General features: G+C 41.0%; 1 protein-coding gene across 1 annotated transcript in view; it reads left to right on the plus strand.

Annotated features, from left to right (window-relative positions):
* The first annotated feature begins 242 nt into the window (after window positions 1-242).
* Window positions 243-21,749, plus strand: part of LOC104384326 (potassium voltage-gated channel subfamily KQT member 1) — a 517,279-nt gene continuing 495,772 nt past the window's right edge. The window contains exon 1 of the mRNA XM_086610471.1: window positions 243-625. Within this exon, the coding sequence (XP_086466597.1) occupies window positions 243-625 (383 nt within the window). The remainder of the gene's footprint in view (window positions 626-21,749) is intronic.

The following is a 21,749-nucleotide window of genomic DNA, read 5'->3' on the forward strand; positions in this document are numbered from 1 at the left end:
ACTTCTGATGTCTAGCGTGTGGTGTTGTCTAATACGTTTTTCTGATTTAATTTCAGAGGCTGTGAGTGACAGCAGGTGACAGGCTGACAGCTCACACTCGTGTCACAGAGAAGCTCCTTGATAACTGCAGAAAGTCATCTTACCAGCTGCTGGAGAGCACCCTGGGCAGGGAGGACATACAATACCTTCTTTATGATTTTAAATATTGATCAGGGTTAGTAATACCTGTGTGTTGTTGCAGAATGTCCTGTGATAGCGGAGAAACTGTTGGGCACCCAATGTATAACCTCTGTGGACAGATTCAAGGCTCTACTTCCCAGCTTAGCAGTCTCAATGGAAATAGGAAATCTGCAGCATTGCTGGAAGTCAGGGGGAACTTAAGCAATATGCAGTATTCTTCTGTGGCGCTGGATCCCGATACCCCGGTGAATAATGGATCCGGGATTCCCCACAGCTCTGAGGAAGGCATAAAGGCTGCAGCCTTGGCAGAAAGTGAAGTCCGCAGACCGTGTGCATCAAAGTGTTTCCATAGCCATTATTTAACTAAAACTAGTACGCAGGGAGATGTCTACAACTTTCTGGAGAGGCCCAGTGGATGGAAGTGTTTCATCTATCATTTTACTGTGTAAGTACCTACATTTTCACATAATCTTTAGTATAACAAAAATTTGAAACTCTCCACTTAAGCAGCCAGAAGTCACAGTACTTGAGCTTTCAGGCTGAAAACCTGTTGCATGAGTAATCCCATTGAAAGCAATGGAAAAGCCAGTTTCTTAAAGGATCAGCTGCTGTGTCCATTAACATTTCCAGAGAAGGGCTTTTTATTCTTCTTCTAATCTTGATATTTGTCTTCAAAGATGAACACTGTGTGTTTGATACTTCTGAAGGGAAGTCCTGTATGTTCATGGCAATTTTTATTGCTGTCTTAGCTGCTTTACATTGTTCTAAATTCAGACACTGCAGTTTTTAGCATGAGATGTGGAAGGTTTAGCTGTGATCAGGTAAGTCACATTTTTGTAAGTCCCTTTTGCTCATGCTGAAGTGCCAAGACAATTAATTTGTCAGACAAATATTTAATCATAACATTACTAATTTAAATCGATTTACGATTGCAAACACATAATGAGTACAAATTTAACAAAAAGTTTTTCATTATACCATGCATATAATATATGCAGGAAGGAGATTAAGGCTTCTGTTTACTCTTCTAAAACAGTGGTTAATATATCAATACAGCTGCTACTCTTTTCTTTGAGCTGCTTATGGTATCTGTCAAGTTTAGCAAGACCTCAATTACTATTTTCAGCACTGCTTAAGAGAATGATCATTTGTCATCTTAGCTGTAGAAAAGGTCCAATTGTGCATGCATTGAGGCAAAAGGAAGCTTTATTGCCTATAGTGCATGCAAACTGAGCCCAAAGTCCTTGCTTTTATTATAAAATTAGCATACGTCCTAAAGAAGTGCAGAGTGTTGAAATTATTCTTTTTGTGTCAGATGAACTTTTCTATGGTCTGACTGCGTTTTGGAAAAACTGTTATCAGTTACTGCAGTCAGGAGCTGCCCAGAGAAATCCATGATAATTATAAGAAGGGAATCGTAATGCTCCTATTTGGCATAAAATAGGCGGTCTTATCAATACTTGCTTCCTTTCACCCCTTGAAATCATATGGGGTTTTTTTTAAAAGCTTTTTTTGATTAGTGAAATTTTGCCAAGTAAAAGGATAGTCTTTCAAGGACTGTTTATAGTATATAATAATTCCTAAGGCTTAAACAGATGTAATTTCTGTAAATTTAAATATGTGAATAGTCATGATTTAAGCTTATCGGAGGTTAGCATTTATTAATCTTGCTGAAATGCACTAGTTTGTTCATCTGTGGTGCTTCTTGCTGAAATGCATTTGTTTCTTCATCTGTGTTGCTTTTATCTCAGAGTAAGGTTGACCTTTAATATGTACTTATATTCTGCAATGGGCATGAAAATAAAATAGAAAAATAAAAATCTATACACCCCCCTACACTTCCACCCCCCCATACTAGAAAATTGGTGAAAACTCTTCTTTTTTTAACAGTACAGGATTCCTAACTTAAATGAAAAAGTATATAAATTGACCTCTTAAAAGCTTTTTCTTTGAGATTGCTTGAAAGGAAACTTTTTAAACATAGATTTTGACCAGCATTTTGTCTTAAGTATATTTGTCCTAATAATTATCCCAATAAGTACCTGGTGTGTTCATTTATATAACAAGTTTCTGGTTTGGAAAGAACGTACTATACAACATTAAAGTGCTAATCTAAACCACAATTAATTTTAAAACGAGAAAGCTTGTGATTTAGTTAAAAAAACCCATTTCCTGTGTTATATCTGTAGTTTTGGGGTAATTTATGTAGAGTTGATCCGATGATGACTACTTTCATAAAAAAATCCAGTCTTCCAAGTATGTAGCCGGTGTTTGTGTAGCCCAGAGGAGCTGCATGTGCAGCACGCCTTCATCGTCCTTTTGTCCTTCATATGCCACGAAGACCATATAACTCATGTACAAACTTGTGGGAAGCTTCTATCCAAGAGGGACTAGAGTCTGATCTGGAGCCAGTTCTTCTAGGAGGAACCTAACAGGCAAGGCAAGGGAACAGCAAGTGCTCCAGGAGGTGACCTCCCTTTTGCACTCTGAAATTGCCAAAATAATCTCATCTCGTGTTTTATACCTGATACTTCAAGTTTCTTTTAAGGCAGTAAACTCATGCTTCTTAAACAGCTTCATAATGTATGTTAGAAAAGGGAATTATTTTTGCCCAATTAAATCTCGAATTTGTGTTACTTTAGTGAAGTTATTCCAGGCTAAAATCATGGTTTCAAAACAACATGTGTGGAGAGGTGAGTGAGTTTGCCTGAGAATTCCCCTTCCCAGTCTTGAAAACTTTCTCACTTAGGTAATTTTCAGCTTCACATACTTAGCTCCTGAAATACCCAAGAACAAGGTAGAGGATCTCACAAGTTAGAAAGAGGTGAGGGCTTGAGAAACAGTTGTGACATGCAATAGCAATGCATTGATCCTAACCAACCAGTTCTTGCGGCTCCATAAGAACCTCAAGGTATTGGATATCAGTATATGTTAGAGTCCAACTGTTTGCCATATGGTCCTCAGTCCAGAAAAAGAAGTGCATGCCTGGTTTGAATTTGATTTTTAAACTCAGCTATGCACTTGCTTGAATCACATTTGCATGTCACAATGTTAGGGTATAACCTTCATATTTTATCTTTTGAGTGAGAAGCACAGTATGTACTATTGATGAGTTAGGTATGGTAACAAAGTTACTTGGCAAATACAGACATTTAAATAATTTAATTGTAAGTGGAGCCTTATTCATGTGATGAGTTTACATTTCGGAAATATATATATCTTTAATTACAAGTGGAAGGTCTCAATTATAGTCTAGAATATTGTGTTCGTTTGGCTAAAATACTGTGTCCACCTACATGTGAATGGAGTGGGGAGGGCTAAAGCAAGACAGTTTTGCTGATAATAAGGTTATTGACCCCCGTTTTGACACCAGATAGCAATGACCAAAAACCAAACCCAGAATCTAATGTTTGTGCTCAAAATGCTAGAACGTAACTGTGGTAGGAAACACTACACTGCCAAGTCTTTGCAGGCCACCTTGGTCATAGGTCTGGATTTTCTGCCGTGTTTGTAGAGGCACAGAACCAGAAGTAGGAAGGTGCAACTCAAGCCTAGGGAAAGGAAAGGATCGCTGTGTGCACCCATGTGCACTCGCACATGTAAGGGGTGGCTGATAGTAGAACAGTATGGTTTCAATTGTGTTCTGGGAGAACAGGTAACTGCTTGCTGTCATGTGTTAATTTGTTCTGAGTGCGAGTGAGAGAGGTCAACTTGTGTCAGCCCGAGGCTGTGTCTGCATCCCAGCAGAGCCCTGTGCTGCACAGCTGCACCGGTTCAGGTCCCGGGAAAAAACCACTGAGTTTGCACGGATTTGCACTGATGCTGACTGGCTGTATATCTCAGCAAGCAAGGTGGATCCATAGTACCTTCTCCCCTCAGATATGCCCTGTTGTTTTTTACTGACTGCAGTCCAGCCGCCTTGTCCTATCTTTTCCATTTCTCTGGAACATTCAGCAACTTCTAATTTTTGTCTTTTCAGCTGCTGTTGCTGTAGCTAAATTTTTTAGTTAAAAGCCAGAAGCTTAGAGGAGACCTGGATGGGCGGCACTTGGATGAATAAGTGAGGAAGCAAAACAAATGGCTACACTGAGTCTGGTGAAACACAGACAGAGGAGAACCTAGGACCGAGACACAGAATGCTAGATTGGTTTGTCATAGAAACTGAGACTGGTGCCACTGATGCTGAAACTTGAGGAAAAGCAATACAAGAGCAGGCTAGCTCAAGAACAAAGAGAGGCAAACTTAAGTGGGAAGGACAAGTAAACAAGCACTGGCAGCTTTTGGAGATCAGAAGGCTGGATAGGCACAAGGAGCTGGCACTATGGGACAGCTGAAACTGGGTAAGAAGCTCAGAGAGAGCCACTGGAAGGAAGAAGGGGTAGGAGATGACAGCTGGAAGCTAGGGGAAAGAGGGAGCGTGGAATTCATGACGGAAGAAGGAACCTTTCACCCATAGGCAACTGGTTTGAATCTCTTCCAAGTCAATAGTGAAGAAGTAATGACTGTGGGGAGATACAAAAGGAGCTGTTGGTCTCAGTCCAGTTCTTAGCGAACGGATGTCAGCATCACTGCTGGAGTTAGCACAGCTGGAAGGCTTGCTGGCAGTCAGTAGAGAAACCACAGGCTGGTTGAAAAGGGAGGCAAGGCTAAGGCAAGAGAGGCCCATGAGAGGGACTCTTAGATTGTATTCTCAGGCCTGCCACTTTCTTGTCGTGTAACACCGTGAAAGTTTAAGTGAGAACTTGCAGCTGTTCCAGGTTACATTGTGCTGGTTTGGCCATTTGTTAAATGAGTGTTAGACCTTGTTCTCATTTAAAAGTTAGACCAATCTTCATAACCCATAACTTCCCATGGGATGGTGTGAGCTGATCTAACAGCCCATTGCTAACAGACCACCTCCAGTTCTGCTCCCTTTATCCACCTTATCCATTCAGCATGCTCTTGCCAGCTCTAGTTGTCCTTGGATATCCTTGAATCACTGAGCCGGTTCAACTTATTAAGCCAGCAGAAACCTAGCCCAGCAGGAAAAAGTGGATGGTCTTCTGTCAGGATGGTAATACACGTTCAGCATCTTGAAGTACTGTCCACTATTGTTCTCTTAGTGCTCCTAGTGGATCATAATCACCTGTTAAATTTCATAAAAAATTGTATGGAATAATTGGAAAGTAACGCTACAAATCATCTGGCAAGTACTGCAGACCACCTGGTTTGACAGCAAAACATTTCACAAATGCAGAGTTTGCCTAGCAACAAAGTCTGCTCGCCAGGCTTCCTTACGATTTATGGGGAAACAACTCCTCCAAACGGTGACTCAGAGAGAATAATGACCATGCTCTGAATCCTTCCTAGGGGATGCTGTCTGTCTTTCTGTTGACTGCATGGGAAAGATAAGGAGAATGTCCTTGGAGTATGGTTTCACAAAGAGCTGGCATAATAGTTTACCAGTACCAAAAGGGGAAGGTTCCCTCTCTCACCTTCCTGTCTTCTCTCCTGGCCACACATTCCTCCTGCATGATATGCACTGCTTCTGGCACTCACTCTAGCCCTCCTAAGCTAAGTCAACTCACTGTAATGGCAGAAATCTAGAACAGCAAGAAAGTGAGTAGCTGTGGATACCTTAAGGAGTTACAGCATGTCAGCAAATGGTCTGATGGTGCTGGAAATGGTGCTAACCAGTTGGCCAAGACTGGAATGGGATGAGGGAGAGCTCTCCTTTTTGTCACCAGAGGACCGTGGTGTTGGCTCAGTTGCATATGAAAACATGCCCTATGTTTGCTTTGTTACCCCTCTCCTCCTTCCTGCTGACTCCCACAGCTAATTCAGAGGGGCACACGTGCACACACACTTATGTATGGTCCTGGCAGCTTGTTGAACACAAGTTATCTAGGGAATTACTGTTGAGTAATTTAAAAGTGCATGATCCTTACACAAATAAGAACAATGTCAATAATGTCGCTATCTTGTAACGTTGGGAGGAAAGTACAGAAGATCAAGAACATGTTTGTAAAATGGGGGCTGGCCAGCTAAGGATTTTTTCCTTTAGAAAGGATTCTATATATTGAAGTCTGTGCCACCATGAGTAACACAAAAAGAAGAGAGTTCAAGTTGTTGGGACAAATCAAAAATTGTAGTTTTCTCTTATTATTGTTTCTCTTTTTTTTTTTTTTTTACTTGCCTCAACTTCATGTAAGAAATGCTGTAGTTGTGTTTTGTTAATGCAGTTGAAGTTGAGAGCCACCATTCTGGGTGATACTCGATTTTTGTTTGGCATACAACTGCTCCTGATGTAAAGAACATTAAAAGACAAAAATACAAGGGTCCAGTGGTTCCTTTTAATGACTGTGGGGCACTTGCCTGCATATCTTTTGGTTCTTTGAGTGTAGCAGCTCTCAGTGAAACTAAATATATTTAGCCAGTAAGCATGGTGTTCTGCTTCTGTTTTTATCTGTAAATGGAGCCTATAGCCCATTATTTGTAACTGTTTATCTCAAAGGGACTGTCAAATTCCCATTTCTGTCCTTCCCACAATTATCTCTAGAATGCAAACAGATATTTTTCTTTTTCCAATGATGTGATTGTAATATAACCAACATGAGCAACAACTAAAGTTCAGAGTAATTATAAGCATATGACTGCTTTCAAGATTCTGGTTTTGACCTTTGTGTCACAGCTTAGATCTGGACATGATGTGCTTTCATAAGGGTAAGTTAGGACTTTTATTATTATTATTATTAGGTTCATGGTGATTCTTGCCAGCATAACAGTTACTTATTTGGACATTTTATACAGAAATTTAACTGACAAGTTTTCCAATGTAGAACTACAGTAGCTACTTTTGATTTACATACCAGATACAGAGAGGTACTAAGCTGATGTCTTGACTATGAGGATAAATTTAAGGTACCAAAAGATAAGCAGTATTAAAGGGAAGAAACTCAAGAACTATTAAGTTTATTGAAGTGGAATGTTATTCTTACTGCTTAGGGTTGCATGTTCAGCTGGATGATATGGTGGAACAGCTTAAGTTGCTAATGGAGGTGCACTGATATTAAACAGAATTATCTTTAGGATTTGGTAAAGCCCCAAGATTAGACTGTTCTAAAAATACATGGGGACAGTTATTAATTTTTAGCCTCTTTTCCTAAGGAAATGAGGTTTATGCAACCACACTGTCTGAGTGCGTCTGTCTGAAAGCGCCTTACCAAAACTTTTCAGACAGTTGGCAAGTTTCAACTAGTATTGACAGAGGATGAGACATGTCAGAGATATTAAGTTTCTTCATGTTTTGTTAAAATAAGCATTTGGATAGAGGAGAGATAAATTAATAACTCCGAAGATGAAAACACTTCACTTTGAGCTCAATTTGATGGTTTGGCACCAAAGAGCCTTTTCAGGAGAGAGATGTTACAAAAGTTCCTAAGGAAGAACTTTGATCTGAGCATACTTCACTTTAGGCACAGAATAACTTAACCACAGGGCACAAAGCCACAGGCTACGTAAGTTTTATTTTCATTTTTTTTAAATTATTGATGACTTTTTCCATCATTTATGTAAGAAATTCAATCCATCTTATTCTAGAAGCTCAATTTTGTAATGGACTGTGCAATGAATATGCATTAATATCCCCACAGGCTAATGTTGTTTCTATAGTGAAACCATTTGTTTCTGTAGTGAAAACAAAATACTGCTGTGTGGCGTTGATATGGTGCTATTGATGGAATTTGGTTACGCTTTTGTGGAAAAACCCTCTGTTCTTACAGAAACTAGCAAAATAAAAATGTATTCCTTGATGTTAACATTACAATTGCTCATTAACTTGTGGACTTCACGTGGTAGTCCATGGAATCCACATGGTAGTCCATTCAGGAAGAAAAATGTTTCAGATGTTTCCATGATAATCATACTGGCAATAACTTATTACTGCATGGCATCATTATATACATTTGTTCTTTCCCTTTTTTGATGCTGAACCTAAGAAATATTAATTAATGTGAGGACTACAAAGAGATTCGTATTACTTTGTAAACAGTGCTAGTAATTTCCTGTCCCTGTGGAGATGAGTGCCAAAACCTACTGATTTTTTTTCCGCACAGTCAAGGTCAATGATAGATTTATCAGAATCATGAACACTGATCATGAACTCATGATGATGAACTATTTCTGTCGATGTTTAAAGAACTGATTAGGTCTCTTTTTCTAGAAAGTCTTTGTGATACAAAATCAAAAGGGAAGCTTGATTGTGTGCCCAGGAAAGGAGAGGACATCCAGACATTCTGGTAACAAGACATTTGGAGATAAGAGCAAGAAAACAAACATAGCAGCACAGACGTTAGTGAAAGATACAGGCACTCAATTGAATTGGGGAGCTTACATCCTAGGAATGGCAGGACACTGCAAAAAGGCTTCAGTAAGATCAATGTGTCTGGCGGTTGTAATGGATGCATGAATGTAATTTGTCAGTTCTGGACTACTGCCAGCTAAATGCAGAGAAAAGGCAAAATCCAAATCTTAGTGCTCCTTAAAGAACAGAAAATATGTTAGCCTGTTAAATGCTTTGAAAATGTGAAGTGCTCATTACTAACAGGAGCTGTGGATGTTTTAAAAATAACGTTTCTTTGGGCAGTTGATTCAGGAAGTTGGTTTGAAGTGGGAAATCTTTTTGTATGATGTGTGGCTCATGCTGTGGTCTGAACAGCATTGGTATTAGCTATTGATTCAAACTGGTTTGCGATAATTTATACATATGCAGGTGAAAGATCTCAAGAAAAATATGGAATAGTAGTGTGTATCTGTAAATTACTTTTTCAGTTTTCTAGGTGTTGTAGAAATATTAGCTAGTTACTTCTGATTGGAGTCAGCTGGACACCTTCATGTTACATGCAATTGGGCTATCGAGCATTTCTGGAGGCAACCTAGAATGAGCTGAAGAAAAAACTGAAAACAGATATCCTTGGTATACCCATGTTATAGGTGGAATTTTCCTTGGTCGAGGGCTTCAAATCCCTGAAAATATTTTATTCTGAAGCAAAACAAAGTCATATATGCCCAACTTTCTGCCAGGCAGGCTGCTGTTAGTAGACTATAAAGCTAGGCAAACTTCCATTAAAACCTGTCTGGTCTCCTTCTCCAGTTCTGCTGAAACCAACACATTCCCAGACTACTTTCTAATTTTAACATATTGGTATTTTCAACAGAAAAATTATTCCTTTACCAAAATTTCCAACCAACTCTAATTTGTGTATGATCACATACATATAAACACAAAACCTTTCGACAAAACATCAAGCCTCAGAAGCCTGGAAACAGATCTATGAGAGAACTGAAGGACATCAAAACTTGCCTGCAAAGGCACACGGACAACCTTCTCTTTATGACTTACTCAGAAACTCCTTTGGATAACAAAAATATGTAAGCACCAGGAATGAGATTTTATTCAGAGTAGCAGGAATGTTTTATAGAAGCTATATGCTATTCAACATAAAACAGTATAATCCCATTTAGGAGAAAGTAAAGTGTTCCATGCACTCAAGAATTAGAATATCTTGCACTTTTATAGCATCAAAAAATGGAAATGCTTTCCTTAATTTTCCTGCCACAAAATAACCAGTTAAAATAAAAAGCAGCCCATGCCTCTGGAGGCCCTCAAAGAACTTTATGTTGGTTAAACTAATTTATTCTCCTGAACAACAGGCTATCTTAAAGCTGTTGATCTCCACTGGACAACTCTGTAGTTTTATCATCAAGAAAAAAGCCGAAGCTCCAATGGATGTAGTTACACATAGATTTACTTGGACATTTTAGCCTCAATCCTATCTTTTTTTTCTTGTAGTTTAACTCCAGCTGAAGCAACTGGATTTCTTCTGTGCTAGTATGTTAGAACAGAAAATTTTGGCTTCACGTCTTGCTGGAGCAAACAGTAGATAAAAAAATTATCTAAGAAATTAAAAAAAAATTTCGATATAATTTAAACTGGAGACATATAAGATATTTGTGATTATCTAGGGGAACCTGCTTTCACAGCAGCTCAGTTTTGAGAAAGAACCACAGGAGGGGAAAGGCATGTCTGGCTGTGTTAAAAACATCAGTGACCCATGATTAAGGCATCTAAACACTACAGAGCATAGGTATTAATAGCTTTTCCATAGTATTTTTTGTTGATTTGCTTTCACTATAGAGCTCACATTTTTCTAAAAATGTTTTCTTCTCTAAACACAACTTTGCAGAGTCAATTAAGTTTGGCAAGCCCAAAAGGCCACAAAGCTACTATTTTGTATTTGGTTGCCAAGGAGTATATCTCTGTCTACCAGTTTATAACTTTGTCAGCTCCTCACCCATCCCCTTTTTGTTCAAGAGATAACGTTCCCAGAAGCATCTCATATATCAACACTTCAAGTACACTTATCTGTAGTAGATAAACACAAAAAAAACACATGCACAGATAGTCTTTACTAGAAATGGCATTATTTGATGCAAAACTTAAAAGGAGGAACGGTTAATTCTTCTCCTTTAAGAGCTTTCATTAGGCTTGTCTTCCATGGAAAATGAGATTGTTATAGCACGACCTTGAAAGAGTTCACCCTTGATAAAGTACTTGACATCATTTTAGTCTCTGTGTTATAGTTAACCTACTATTTCCAAGTGTTTGTAGGATTCAGTAGAGCATGCTCGTGGCCAATTAACCTATTAAACAGAATTTGTTCCTGGCTACAATAACAACAGAAACATGTTTACAGCCGCACTATCTGCTCTCCAAAATGAAGCAATGTTTAGGAAGATCAGGACACAAAGAGGCACTCATTTGTAACCTTTAACCCTGGTTGATCAACCGTCCAATACACCAGTACTGCTTATTTGAATTTGTTAACATGTGAAACAGATTTAAGGATGATGGTTTAAAAACATTGATAAAAAGCAGTTATATATATATATTTTTTTTTTTTTATGTATGAGGCTTAAGGAATTTAGGAGAAATCAGGAAATACTCGTATTTTATGTACATTAGCAATACCTCTCCTGGGAAAGCATGGCACCTCCATCTTCCGTTGGTGTGAAATGCGTTTAGTGAGAATCCGAAACCAAATGAGAAATTCTCAGATAATCCTCTCCTCTACTAAGTAAAACTTTTTTTTTTTTTTAAAGAGAGAGCAAAGGAAAGTCTGCAAATAGATGATTTGTGGTAAGTTTCTGTCTTCAGAAAAGTGAAAAATTGAACAAAAAGAAAGCCAGGTGTTTTGAGAGGAAATACTTCTCTATTTTTAGCAGCTGTATGGCAGAAAAGAAAAACAGTGTTTGCCAAAGTAATAGCTCAAACTGTGGCTTGACATCCTCGGAAATCACAGAAGGACTCAAAGAGGACTACAAAATACCAGAAAGCAGCACCTCTGTTTTTTTAAGATAGGAAAGAGTAGACCAATAGACCAACTCTACTAGTTGGTAATTATTTATGTCTCCTCCTTATCAGCTCCTTCCCTTTAGGATCTGAACAGCCACCAAGAAGTGAGACTGTTCTCTGTTGATGTAAATAGCTACTTGCAAGCAAGTAAACATTCACAACCAGTTTTCACCCCCTTGCAGCACAGAGAACTGCCCTTTGCAGGAGAGCGTATGGATAACAGGGAACATGAGAAAGCCAGAGTGGCAGCTGGTGGGGAGAGGGAAATTGCCACATGACAAGCTTTAAATACTTTCGCCCCAAGCCAACAATATTAAACTCACGCTCATCCACTTACCCTACCTATAAGTATCCTGGAAATCTTATCAGAAATATTTAGGGAGAGTCAGAATCTGATTGTCACTTGTCGACAAGTTAACACTGGTAGACTTTGCCATTGCATTTTGAGAGATAGCTTGCTTCTCAAACCGAAACATGAAGTGAGATTTAAAGACAAACGAGTGGTATTTAATGGTGAGTCTTGCTAAAGGTTTGTATGTGGTACCACATATTCAACTATCGTCCTGCTCTTTATAGGGGATTTGGCACTCACCCAAGGTTTTTTCTTTAGTGTGTTTAAAAAGGTCATTGGTTAGAGCTATGTTTAGCATTGCAGAGGCTGTTAGGAGCAATCCATGAGGAGGTTTTCTGATTGTCTAAGAGGCAACAGAGCTGTAGCTCGTTGGATTCCGCAGATCAGTTGGCAAATAATTAAACCATTTCTCTTTAAGTTTGGGCTTCTGAAAACTAACCTGCATTCTGGTTCATGGCTCAATGACAGAGATAGTAACCTTAAAAAAAATGAAGAGAATATGAGCTGACTGCTGGTTTAAAGATATCAGAGGGAGAAGGAGATGCTATTCCACTATATTAGAGAAAAAGGTGCAAAAGGATTGTTTGTTTCCGTGGGAATGGATTTACTCGAGGGGCAGGGAGGACTTGACCTTTGTTTCTTCTACTTATCTACAGCACTTTTGTCATGACACAGATACTACTTCCTCACCCATCTCAACCCCGTGGCTTCTTTCCAATGGCCTGTGGTGTTCTCTGAGAGTATAAACAGCTCCGCTGCTATGGCAAGGCCATCACCAGCAATGGCTAAAACCCGTCTCTGGGGCTGCTATGTAAACCATGGGTTCTGAATAGCACCTCAGGAGTCTCAGCTTCAGCTCTTTCCTGCCTCTCCCTCCATGAAACACGTATCCAGTGAGAGGGGAGAGCAGTCGCAGCTTCTTCACATTAAGGTTGTGTTCATCCACGAATGGCTATCTGTGTTAAGTGAAAGGGAAATGACTTACTCTAAGATACTGCTGCTCCTTATTCCTTTTGGGATCTTCAGTCTATCTGACTGGCTGATAGTACCAGAAACTATCCCTTATCTGTTTCAAGTTCAATGTCTAAACACTTTAAGTAAAGAATGGCAAGATCTACTTTCATGTTGATTGTAAGGAGTAGTAATTAGCTACTTGCCATTTCCACTCACTTCAGCAGGCTTTTCTGTCCTCATGGAGATGACAGGCTGCAGCAGCCCACAAACTGTACAGCAAGATTAATAGAGCATTTCAGGTCTAGGTCCTCCGTTTAGAATTACTTGGAAAAAGGAAGAATAGATGTATATGAAATGTAAAGCATCTCTAGGGAAGGTTTCCAACAATTTGGGGGAGATGTGATCAAAAACAAGCTCTTGGTTTTGGGAACATCTTCGTTTGAGGCATCTCTTGCACTCAGAGGAACCTGTCTTCTGGGACTCAAAACTGCATGCTATAAGACTGTCACAGAACTTGGAAGAAGCTGATAGAAAATTATCACATGTTAAGTGCATGCCTGAGCAGTAGAACTGAGTCTTGCTTTGTTCACTACTTTCGGCTGATAGATAGTACTGGAAAGAGAGAGCTTTTTACTGATATTGTACACATTAGAAAAAATATTTGTTTCTGTATTCTGGATCTTCTATGTAATAACTAATGCTGCGTGTGCTTGTTGAACAACTTTTTTCATGTTTTTCCTGCAAAGAATGAAATGTGGATAATCTTATACAGTGTTTCCCAGTGATGCTTGAAATATAGTAGACAGTAAAATATATCTTTTGTCAATGCAAAGTGGTTTGCTCTGCCTACAAAAGACCGTGGAACACAGCTACAAAAATGGCACTGTTGCTGAAGCTATGAATTTCCATAATGTTAGTGGTGTTCCTCAGGGGTCAGTACTGACTTGTGCTGTTTAACATCTTTGTCAGCGACATGGACAGGGGGATCGAGTGCACCCTCAGCAAGTTTGCTGATGACACCAAGCTGTGTGGTGTAGTCAACATACCTGAGAGAAGGAATGCCATCCAGAGGGACCTTGACAGGCTGGAGAAGTGGGCCTGTGCGAACCTCATGAAGTTCAACAAGGACAAGTGCAAGGTCCTGCACATGGATTGGGGTAATCTCAAGCACAAATACAGACTGGGCGGGCCCTGAGGAGAAGGACTTGGGGGTGTTGGTGGATGAGAAGCTCAACATGACCAGCAATGTGCACTTGCAGCCCAGAAAACCAACCATATCCTGGACTGCATCCAAAGAATTATGGCCAGCAGGTCGAGGGAAGTGATTCTGCCCCTCTGCTCTGCTCTCGTGAGACCCCACCTGGAGAACTACCTTCAGCTTTGGAGCTTCCAACATAAGAAGGACATGGAGCTGTTGGAGTGAGTCCAGAGGAGGGCTACAAAGGTGATCCAAGGGCTGGAGTATGTCTCCTACGAAGACAGGCTGAGAGAGTTGGGATTGTTCAGCCTGGAGAAGAGAAGACTCCAGGGATACCTTCTAGCAGCCTTCCAGTACTTAAAGGGGGCCTACAAGAAAGCTGGAGAGGGACTTTTTACAAAGGCATGTAGTGATAGGACAAGGGGTAATGGTTTTACACTGAAAGAAGGGAAGAAATTTTTCACTCTGAGGGTGGTGAGTCACTGGAACATGTTGCCCAGAGAAGTTGTGGATGCCCCATCCCTGGAAGTGTTCAAGGCCAGGTTGGATGAGGGTTTGAGCAACCTAATCTAGTGGAAGGTGTCCCTGCCCATGGCAGAGGGCTTGGAACTCGATGATCTTAAAAGTCTCTTCCAACCCAAACTAATCTGTGATTCTATGCTTGCAGTCATTCAGTATTGGCAAAACCGGGTCAGATCATGGGTTTTACATTTTCTCTCACTAGTACATTGGGAAGCAAAATGATCTTTAGCAGTCTGGGTGATCTGCTGGTAATATGTCCCCTAATTCAGCTCAAGAGGTAGATGTCCTGCAGTCACTTGGATTTTGCATGTGAAGGGAAATACATTCCTGCTGTGGGCTACAACTTCTTTTAGAAAGGCTTTAATCCAATGGTAGCTAAAGAAGCAGTTTTTTAAGGCTTTTTAAAAGGCTTCCATAAGATCACTATGTAGTTTTGCTAACCTTTTTATTTGTAGTGGTTTGTGTTTTTTTTTTTTATTAGAAAGGGTTGCATACACTCTTCAGATGTTTTGCCTTTTTTTTTTTTTTTAAAAAAAATACTAAATTCTTAGGTACCAGTAATGTTGATATAGTCGACAATTAAAACAGTTGTTCAGCAAGGAAAACCTTAGACTAACCTACATTATGGTAAAATCACAGCTGTGAAAAATGATTTGTACATTCTGGTATCTGATAGTGCAGATTCTACCAGGCAACCTAGGAAGAGGCTCTTCATTAATCCAGGGTATTGTGGAACTGAGAGGACATGATCAACCCCAAGTCGTGCCTTGCTGTTTGTAGCATTTTGTTGTTACTATGGAAAACTCAGTTCACCTTTGGTGTAATAGATAGCAGGAGCAGCCTAAAATAGCAGGTGATCATTCAGTAAACACAGTTTTCACATCTCACTGAAAGGCTTCAGTATCGGGCAGTGCATTTAAAGACAATTCTATTAAAGTGCTCATTTCAGTGCAATCTGAAAGCTTCGTGTGGAAGCAGTAACCTAATGTTACAGTGCAGAAAGGAGATCAGTAAGAGCAGTTAGTCCTCCTCTGCCTGACAAGGGAAGATTGGATGCTGTCACGGCTCTGTGGGGCTGGTGGCTCCCTGAGAGCTGGAGACTGGGGGTGTGGGGGCTCCCCAGGGCCGGTAAGGCAGGACCTTGCAGTCAGAGCCCATCACACCACACCAGCCATGGAGCAGGGAAGGACGGGGGGCAGCCAGGGCAGTCCCAGACCCAATGCCTAGATGCATTGGGCATCTCCTTGGGGACTGGGATGGGCTGATGTCAGGGCTTATAGGGCCCTGACAAGTGGCTGGGTAATTATTAGCAGTTTTAATGTCTGTTAACACTTTTTTTTCTCCTCATATGAATTGCCTAGCTGGAAAAGAAACATGGGCTTCTCATCAGATAAAGGGGAAAAAATCACTAAATCACTGAGATTGTTTTAGGATTTACAGCTGAGGACGCTCCTTGGTTCTATCTTTCTGCCAAGGTGGTCTCAGTAAGAACCGAACTTTGTTTTTATGAAACACAGCTTTTGCTGGTGACAAACTGCTTGCGAGAATGCTGTCACTGCAGTTTGCTGCTGAGCTGTGCAACCATGTGATACCTGCTCTCCTCTCCTACAGCATGTATCTCTAATTCCATACAAATTATTGTATAGTCTTCTTTTATTAAACCTACTGCCTGTCTGCTAGAGCTTTGTTGTGATTAGAAATTACTGGAACACCATCTTTACTGCCAGTTCATGGCATTCTTGTTGACTAGGTGAACTGCCTTTGAATTAAGCTTGCTTTCTTTTGGTTGGTTTTGTTTATTTGTCTGTTTTGTTGCTGTTCTTGCTTTTGGTTAATTGTAAGGAACTTGATTTTCTTTCTTACTGATCAGTCTGCAGTTGTCTTTGACCTTGTCCTCACTGCATCTTAAGTCTGTGCCCACCTTATGTGAGCTGTCCTCCTGCTTATGGTTCATTTGCTTTTGCCACTGCTTAGCATGGCTTTTTATCCCTTGGACAAAGAAACCGCTCATTTCCCCATGATGATGTTAGTTGCTCAAGTCTCATTGTACCTTCTAGCATTCAGGCTGAGTATCAGGCTTTCTGACATTACCTAACTGTTTCTGTGCCAGGCTTGTTTTGCTTCCAGGTTCCAATAAGCAGGCTGTAATTTCTCATTTTTTGTAATCAAGGTCAAGAGTCTTAAGCCTGTTCGTCCCTGCTTTCAGCTGTCTTGGAATAACACAGTATGGTGGTCTAGCACTGCTTAGAGCTGACACTGTCCTTGCCTGCCTTGTTCTGAGTGCCAGTCTCAAATGTACCTTCACCAATAGCTTTAACTTTCATCTGCTGTGTGGGTATCACTGTGTTGTGTCATTCAGTTCACAGAAGTGACAAACATGGTCAGTAGATGTGGGCAATTCAGTGCTTGAAGTTGTTAATAGTGTAGTGTACAAAGAGAAAAACTTTATGCTTTACATTACCAGGAAGATTTTACGTTACGATGTGGATTTGAGAACGGAGATTATTGAAACTGGAAAACATCCAGGTACTCTGAAGCTAACCTTTCCCCTCTTGCAAAATGCAAGTCTTGCTCTTTTATGACCAAAAGTGATGAACAGTAATTCTACATTTCAAATAAATGCATTTTATATGAGGACGTGATACTTTGTCTGTAGACCGTCCAGCCTATCCTGAGCTAGTAAAATGATGCCTTTGTTATTCACTGGGAAGGAGTGACACAGAATGGCCAGCATATATAGTGTGATAAATTAACTGAATTTAAAGGAGTCTTTTGAATGGTTTTAATGTGTGTTTTGGAAACAGAAAAGGGGCGGGAGGAGAGCGAGAGTCTCAACAAATAAATACAAGAGGGAAGCAACAATTAGCTGAAAGCTACAAAGCTTGCAGGCTGTATTAGCAGCCTTTGGACTGTTCTAGGCCCCTTAATAAATAAATGACACCACTTGTCTGTCGCAATGAGAAGGCTTTAAGATGTCACCACGAGAAGGCTTCAGGCTGCTACTCCAACGCAGGCTAATGCTCCTCCAACACTCAGGAGGGAAATGCCTCACCTTAATTAACCACAAATCACGTGGTTTGCCAGATGGGTCAAGGCCATTGGTCGATTGACCATCTACCTCCCAGAGTGATTTACAGCACCTGTTTAACAAGCTACAGGTGTTTCTCAGCTAGCCTGCATAGGGAAAGCACCAGCTGGAAGACTTCTCCACACTTGTCTTCCCTTATACATCCTTATGCACATACATCTTTGCATTTTGTATTACATTTTTCTTGATTTGTCCCCCTTTTTTTGAGGTTTACAAATCTGTTTACTTTTTCTGAGGCCTAATAGGAGATGTAGTCGAAGATGTAGTGATAATACCTGCAGGGTATATACGAATATGCAGCCCAGAAAGCCAACCGTATCCTGGATTGCACCAAAAGAAGCGTGGCCAGCAGGTCGAGGGAGGTGATTCTGCCCCTCTGCTCTGCTCTCGTGAGACCCCACCTGCAGTGCTGCGTTCAGCTCTGGAGTCCCCAACTAAAGAACATGGAGCTCCTGGAGCAGGTCCAGAGGAGGGTCACAAAGATGATCCGAGGGCTGGAGCACCTCTGCTATAAAGACAGGCTGAGAGAGTTGGGGCTGTTCAGCTTGGAGAAGAGAAGGCTCCGGGGTGATCTTACAGCGGTCTTCCAGTACTAAAAGGGGCCTACAAGAAAGCTGGAGAGGGACTTTTTACAGAGACATATAATGATAGGACAAGGGGCAATGACTTTAAATTGAAAGAGGGTAGATTTAGATTAGAGATAAGGAAGAAGTTTTTCACCTGAGGGTGGTGAAGCACTGCAAGAGGTTGCCCAGAGAAGTTGTGGCTGCCCCATCCCTGCAGGTGTTCAAGGCGAGATTGAATGTTCTTCTCTTTGCTTAACTTAGAATGGAAAAAGAGAAAAGGTAACCTGTCTGTGATAGAGATTACTTAGAATGTGAATTACTTCTGGCTTTTTATTTATTACTGGTGATAACAGTAAAAGAAAGCAAAGGGATTTTGAAAGGAGGTAACTGAAATGGCAGGGATCTGGAAGAAATCAAGGGACTGTACTCAGAGGAAGTTTCCATACCTTTATACATGCATTTTGCCTAGAAATAAGATCTGTAACAATGGTAGGAGTGGAACAGCAGTGTCATAAGAAAGATGGAACAAATAGACTGACTAGTTCCAAGAAGTGCCTGGTAAGTTTACGCTTGAGTTGTTTGATATGGTTATCTGTGGTTATTTCAGGGAGCAGCCAAATTACTGTGTTCCCATGATGGTGGTCTGTGCTTTAAGAGATCCGAGTTCTATATGCTTTTGACACGGTCCTGATGTATGGGCAAGTCTGTTCACCAATTTCTGTTTTTCTCCATTTACCCATCCTTGGGATTGCTAATTGGAAGTAAAAGCTGTCTGGATGAAGAAACTACCTAACGGAGCACAGCATCTAATGGAGTAGGGTACTCAGTGCCTGTGAAGGCTTCTGTGTAGTAATGTACTCCTCATATTAAATATAGTAAGAAAGGGGAATTTTATAATCCTGGGTACCTTAATTTTATATTCGTATTTTCTTTACATGGAAAGCAGTTTTGCTGTGTTAAGGAAAGCCTAAAGATTTGCCTATCCCCATAGAATCATAGAATGGTTTGGGTTGGAAGGAACCTTAAAGATCATCTAGTTCCAACGCTGTTGCCGTGGGCAGGGACACCTTGCATGCCTAGACTCTTCTAGTATTGGACGCTGTCAACACACTTGCTCTGTAAACATCTTACCAACTTGCTCTTTTCCATCTGACAAAGGCTGGCTTGTGTGTTTCATAGGTCTCTTGTTCTCAACGCTTTGCTGTGGTTTTCTTGGAGTAGCAACAGTGCCTATGGGAAGAAAGTGGGACTTTTGCCCCCTCTGCTGGCTGCCTTTGGACAGCGTCGCGGCGCATTCAAGCAATATGTCAGTTTTATTATGACTTGGGTAGATCTCTGTACCCCCTATAATATACCACCATTTTCAAAGAGATAAACATTTGGGTCTGGAAGTAAAACTGCTGAATAATGGGCTCGGCAAAATGTGTATGTTGAAGTGAAAGAAGAAGCAGGAACAGATGATGGTCTGTGTAACTAGTAAATCATGAGACCCTGGCTAAGATCTGACCTGCGCTAAAAGCGCTGACAGCCCTAAGATGTGTTATCTGGATCTCTTCTCCCTTTCACTCTTATTTTTTCTAAAGACATTTCAGCCCCAGGTATTTGCCATTAATGAAGAACTAAAGATCATTAAGATGCCCACTACAAACGCATTTTTCTTTGTTAACACCATCAAAAATGACGAAACAGCTTTCTGAATATAGGAGACTCGGAGAAATCAGATTTTAATTTTCAGTAAGCACAAAAAACATGTTTCCTCATTGGCTACTTCTCTCGTTTACCCCTGTCAGCTCAGGTTTGGCTTGGTCTCTTACATGGTGCTGCTGAACTTAGGCCTTTACCAGCTGGCTCTCGGCTAAGACATGTCCAATGCAGAGCATACTCAGGAACGGAGTTCAAGAAAACCAGATAGCAGCTAGGCATCAAGAGAGGTTTACTGAAGGCATTCAGATTGTTGCCCTTTGAGGGGTTAGGTAGGAACCTCAAAAATCTGCTTCTTGGATTTAGATGTCTTAGTCTTTTTGATCAGTTTTCAGAAAAAATACGGAGCTGTTTCAAGTTCCCCTTTGGAATTCGTTGCAGTTTAATTTTTTAATTTATTTATTAATTCTACCAATAGATCAAGATGTCAGACCCTTGGGATAGAACCGACAGCCCTGAACTGTATGCCTAGGTAAGAAAAGGTTTTACAATCTGAAACCATCTGCTTACAAGTAGGTGTCTACAGTCATTCCCCAGCGTTTGGGCCAGTCTTTCTACTTAGTGCTAATGACTAGCTCCTCCTGCCCCTGCTTAGGAGCTAGAGCATATGCTTGGGCTTAACATCCTTCTGAGAGTAAGGAGATTCATACTCACATCTTCCATCTCAGGACAACACCCAAACGATCTGGCCTGGAGCTTGAAGTCCCAGGCTGAACAGTCTCGAGCCAGGGAATTCTGCTGGTCTTGTTGCCAAACACCACAAAATTCTGATCACTGATTCAGTTATTGGAAAAAAGAGACCACCACAAACACATTAAACCCCCATCCTCCCCCATCTCTTCTCTCAACTTTCTGTATATTCAGCACAGGTTACAGTCAATCCATCAGAACTCTTCCATAAAGATGATGGGCATGTAGGAGGTTGAGGTGGTATGTGATCATTTCTTCCTGTGACTCTGCGTAACAATCTTTTTGTGCTGCTCTTCCCTATGGGTTTGTCAGGGTACAGCAAGGTCAGGGCTACTCCATGAGAGGGAGTGATCCAGGACTAGAGTCTGACCCCACCATAAGCAGGGACTGTGTCCTCACGAGCAGGGTGCCTGTTTTAATCCACGGCACCCAAGTAGAGTGGGCAGAGCAGGGTGCTGATAACAGGATCCATTGGTAGCTCCAGATCAGTTGAACTGGGAATTGACCACATATTTACTATGATTTGTAGTAGCAACTGAGCACAGTTCAGAGTAAACAGAAAGGAGCCATTATCTTTGCAAGCTCATCTCCAAAAGAATTTAAAAAATAGATCTATCTAGATGATCTTTTCCTCTTCCATTTCAGAGTATTGATTTACGAAAAGCCCGCAGTCATAACTGGTTTTGTAGTGACTGAACTTACACATGAAGTACCTGGGCTGCCAGGTAAAGGGATGCCCTAAAGGGATGCAAGAGGAGTAGGAGCAATAGCTTGACATCCCTGTCCTAGTTCCGGCAGTGGACACGAGCCATCGAGGGCCTTTGCCACTGCTGCAGAATATGCTCAACCTTGCAGATAGATACTGATTGAGCTGTGGTGGGCTTCCTGAGGGAGCTGAGCCCAAGGTGGTGGGGAGGAGCGGTAATGGCCATCTTGCAGGGTCATCTGTTGCTTCCTCTTCTTGAGGGGACCTCAGCCATGGTGACACGTTATGGCAGTGGCTACCCCTCCAGTCCATCCAAGACCATCAGCTTGGCTTAGGGTGAGTTGTCTTCGATGGGCTGCAGGGCTGCTGCAGCTTGGAATAGGCAAGCTCATTTGTCCCT

This window comes from Tauraco erythrolophus, chromosome 4 (genome assembly GCF_009769465.1).
Source record: "Tauraco erythrolophus isolate bTauEry1 chromosome 4, bTauEry1.pri, whole genome shotgun sequence".
Lineage (NCBI taxonomy): Eukaryota > Metazoa > Chordata > Aves > Musophagiformes > Musophagidae > Tauraco > Tauraco erythrolophus.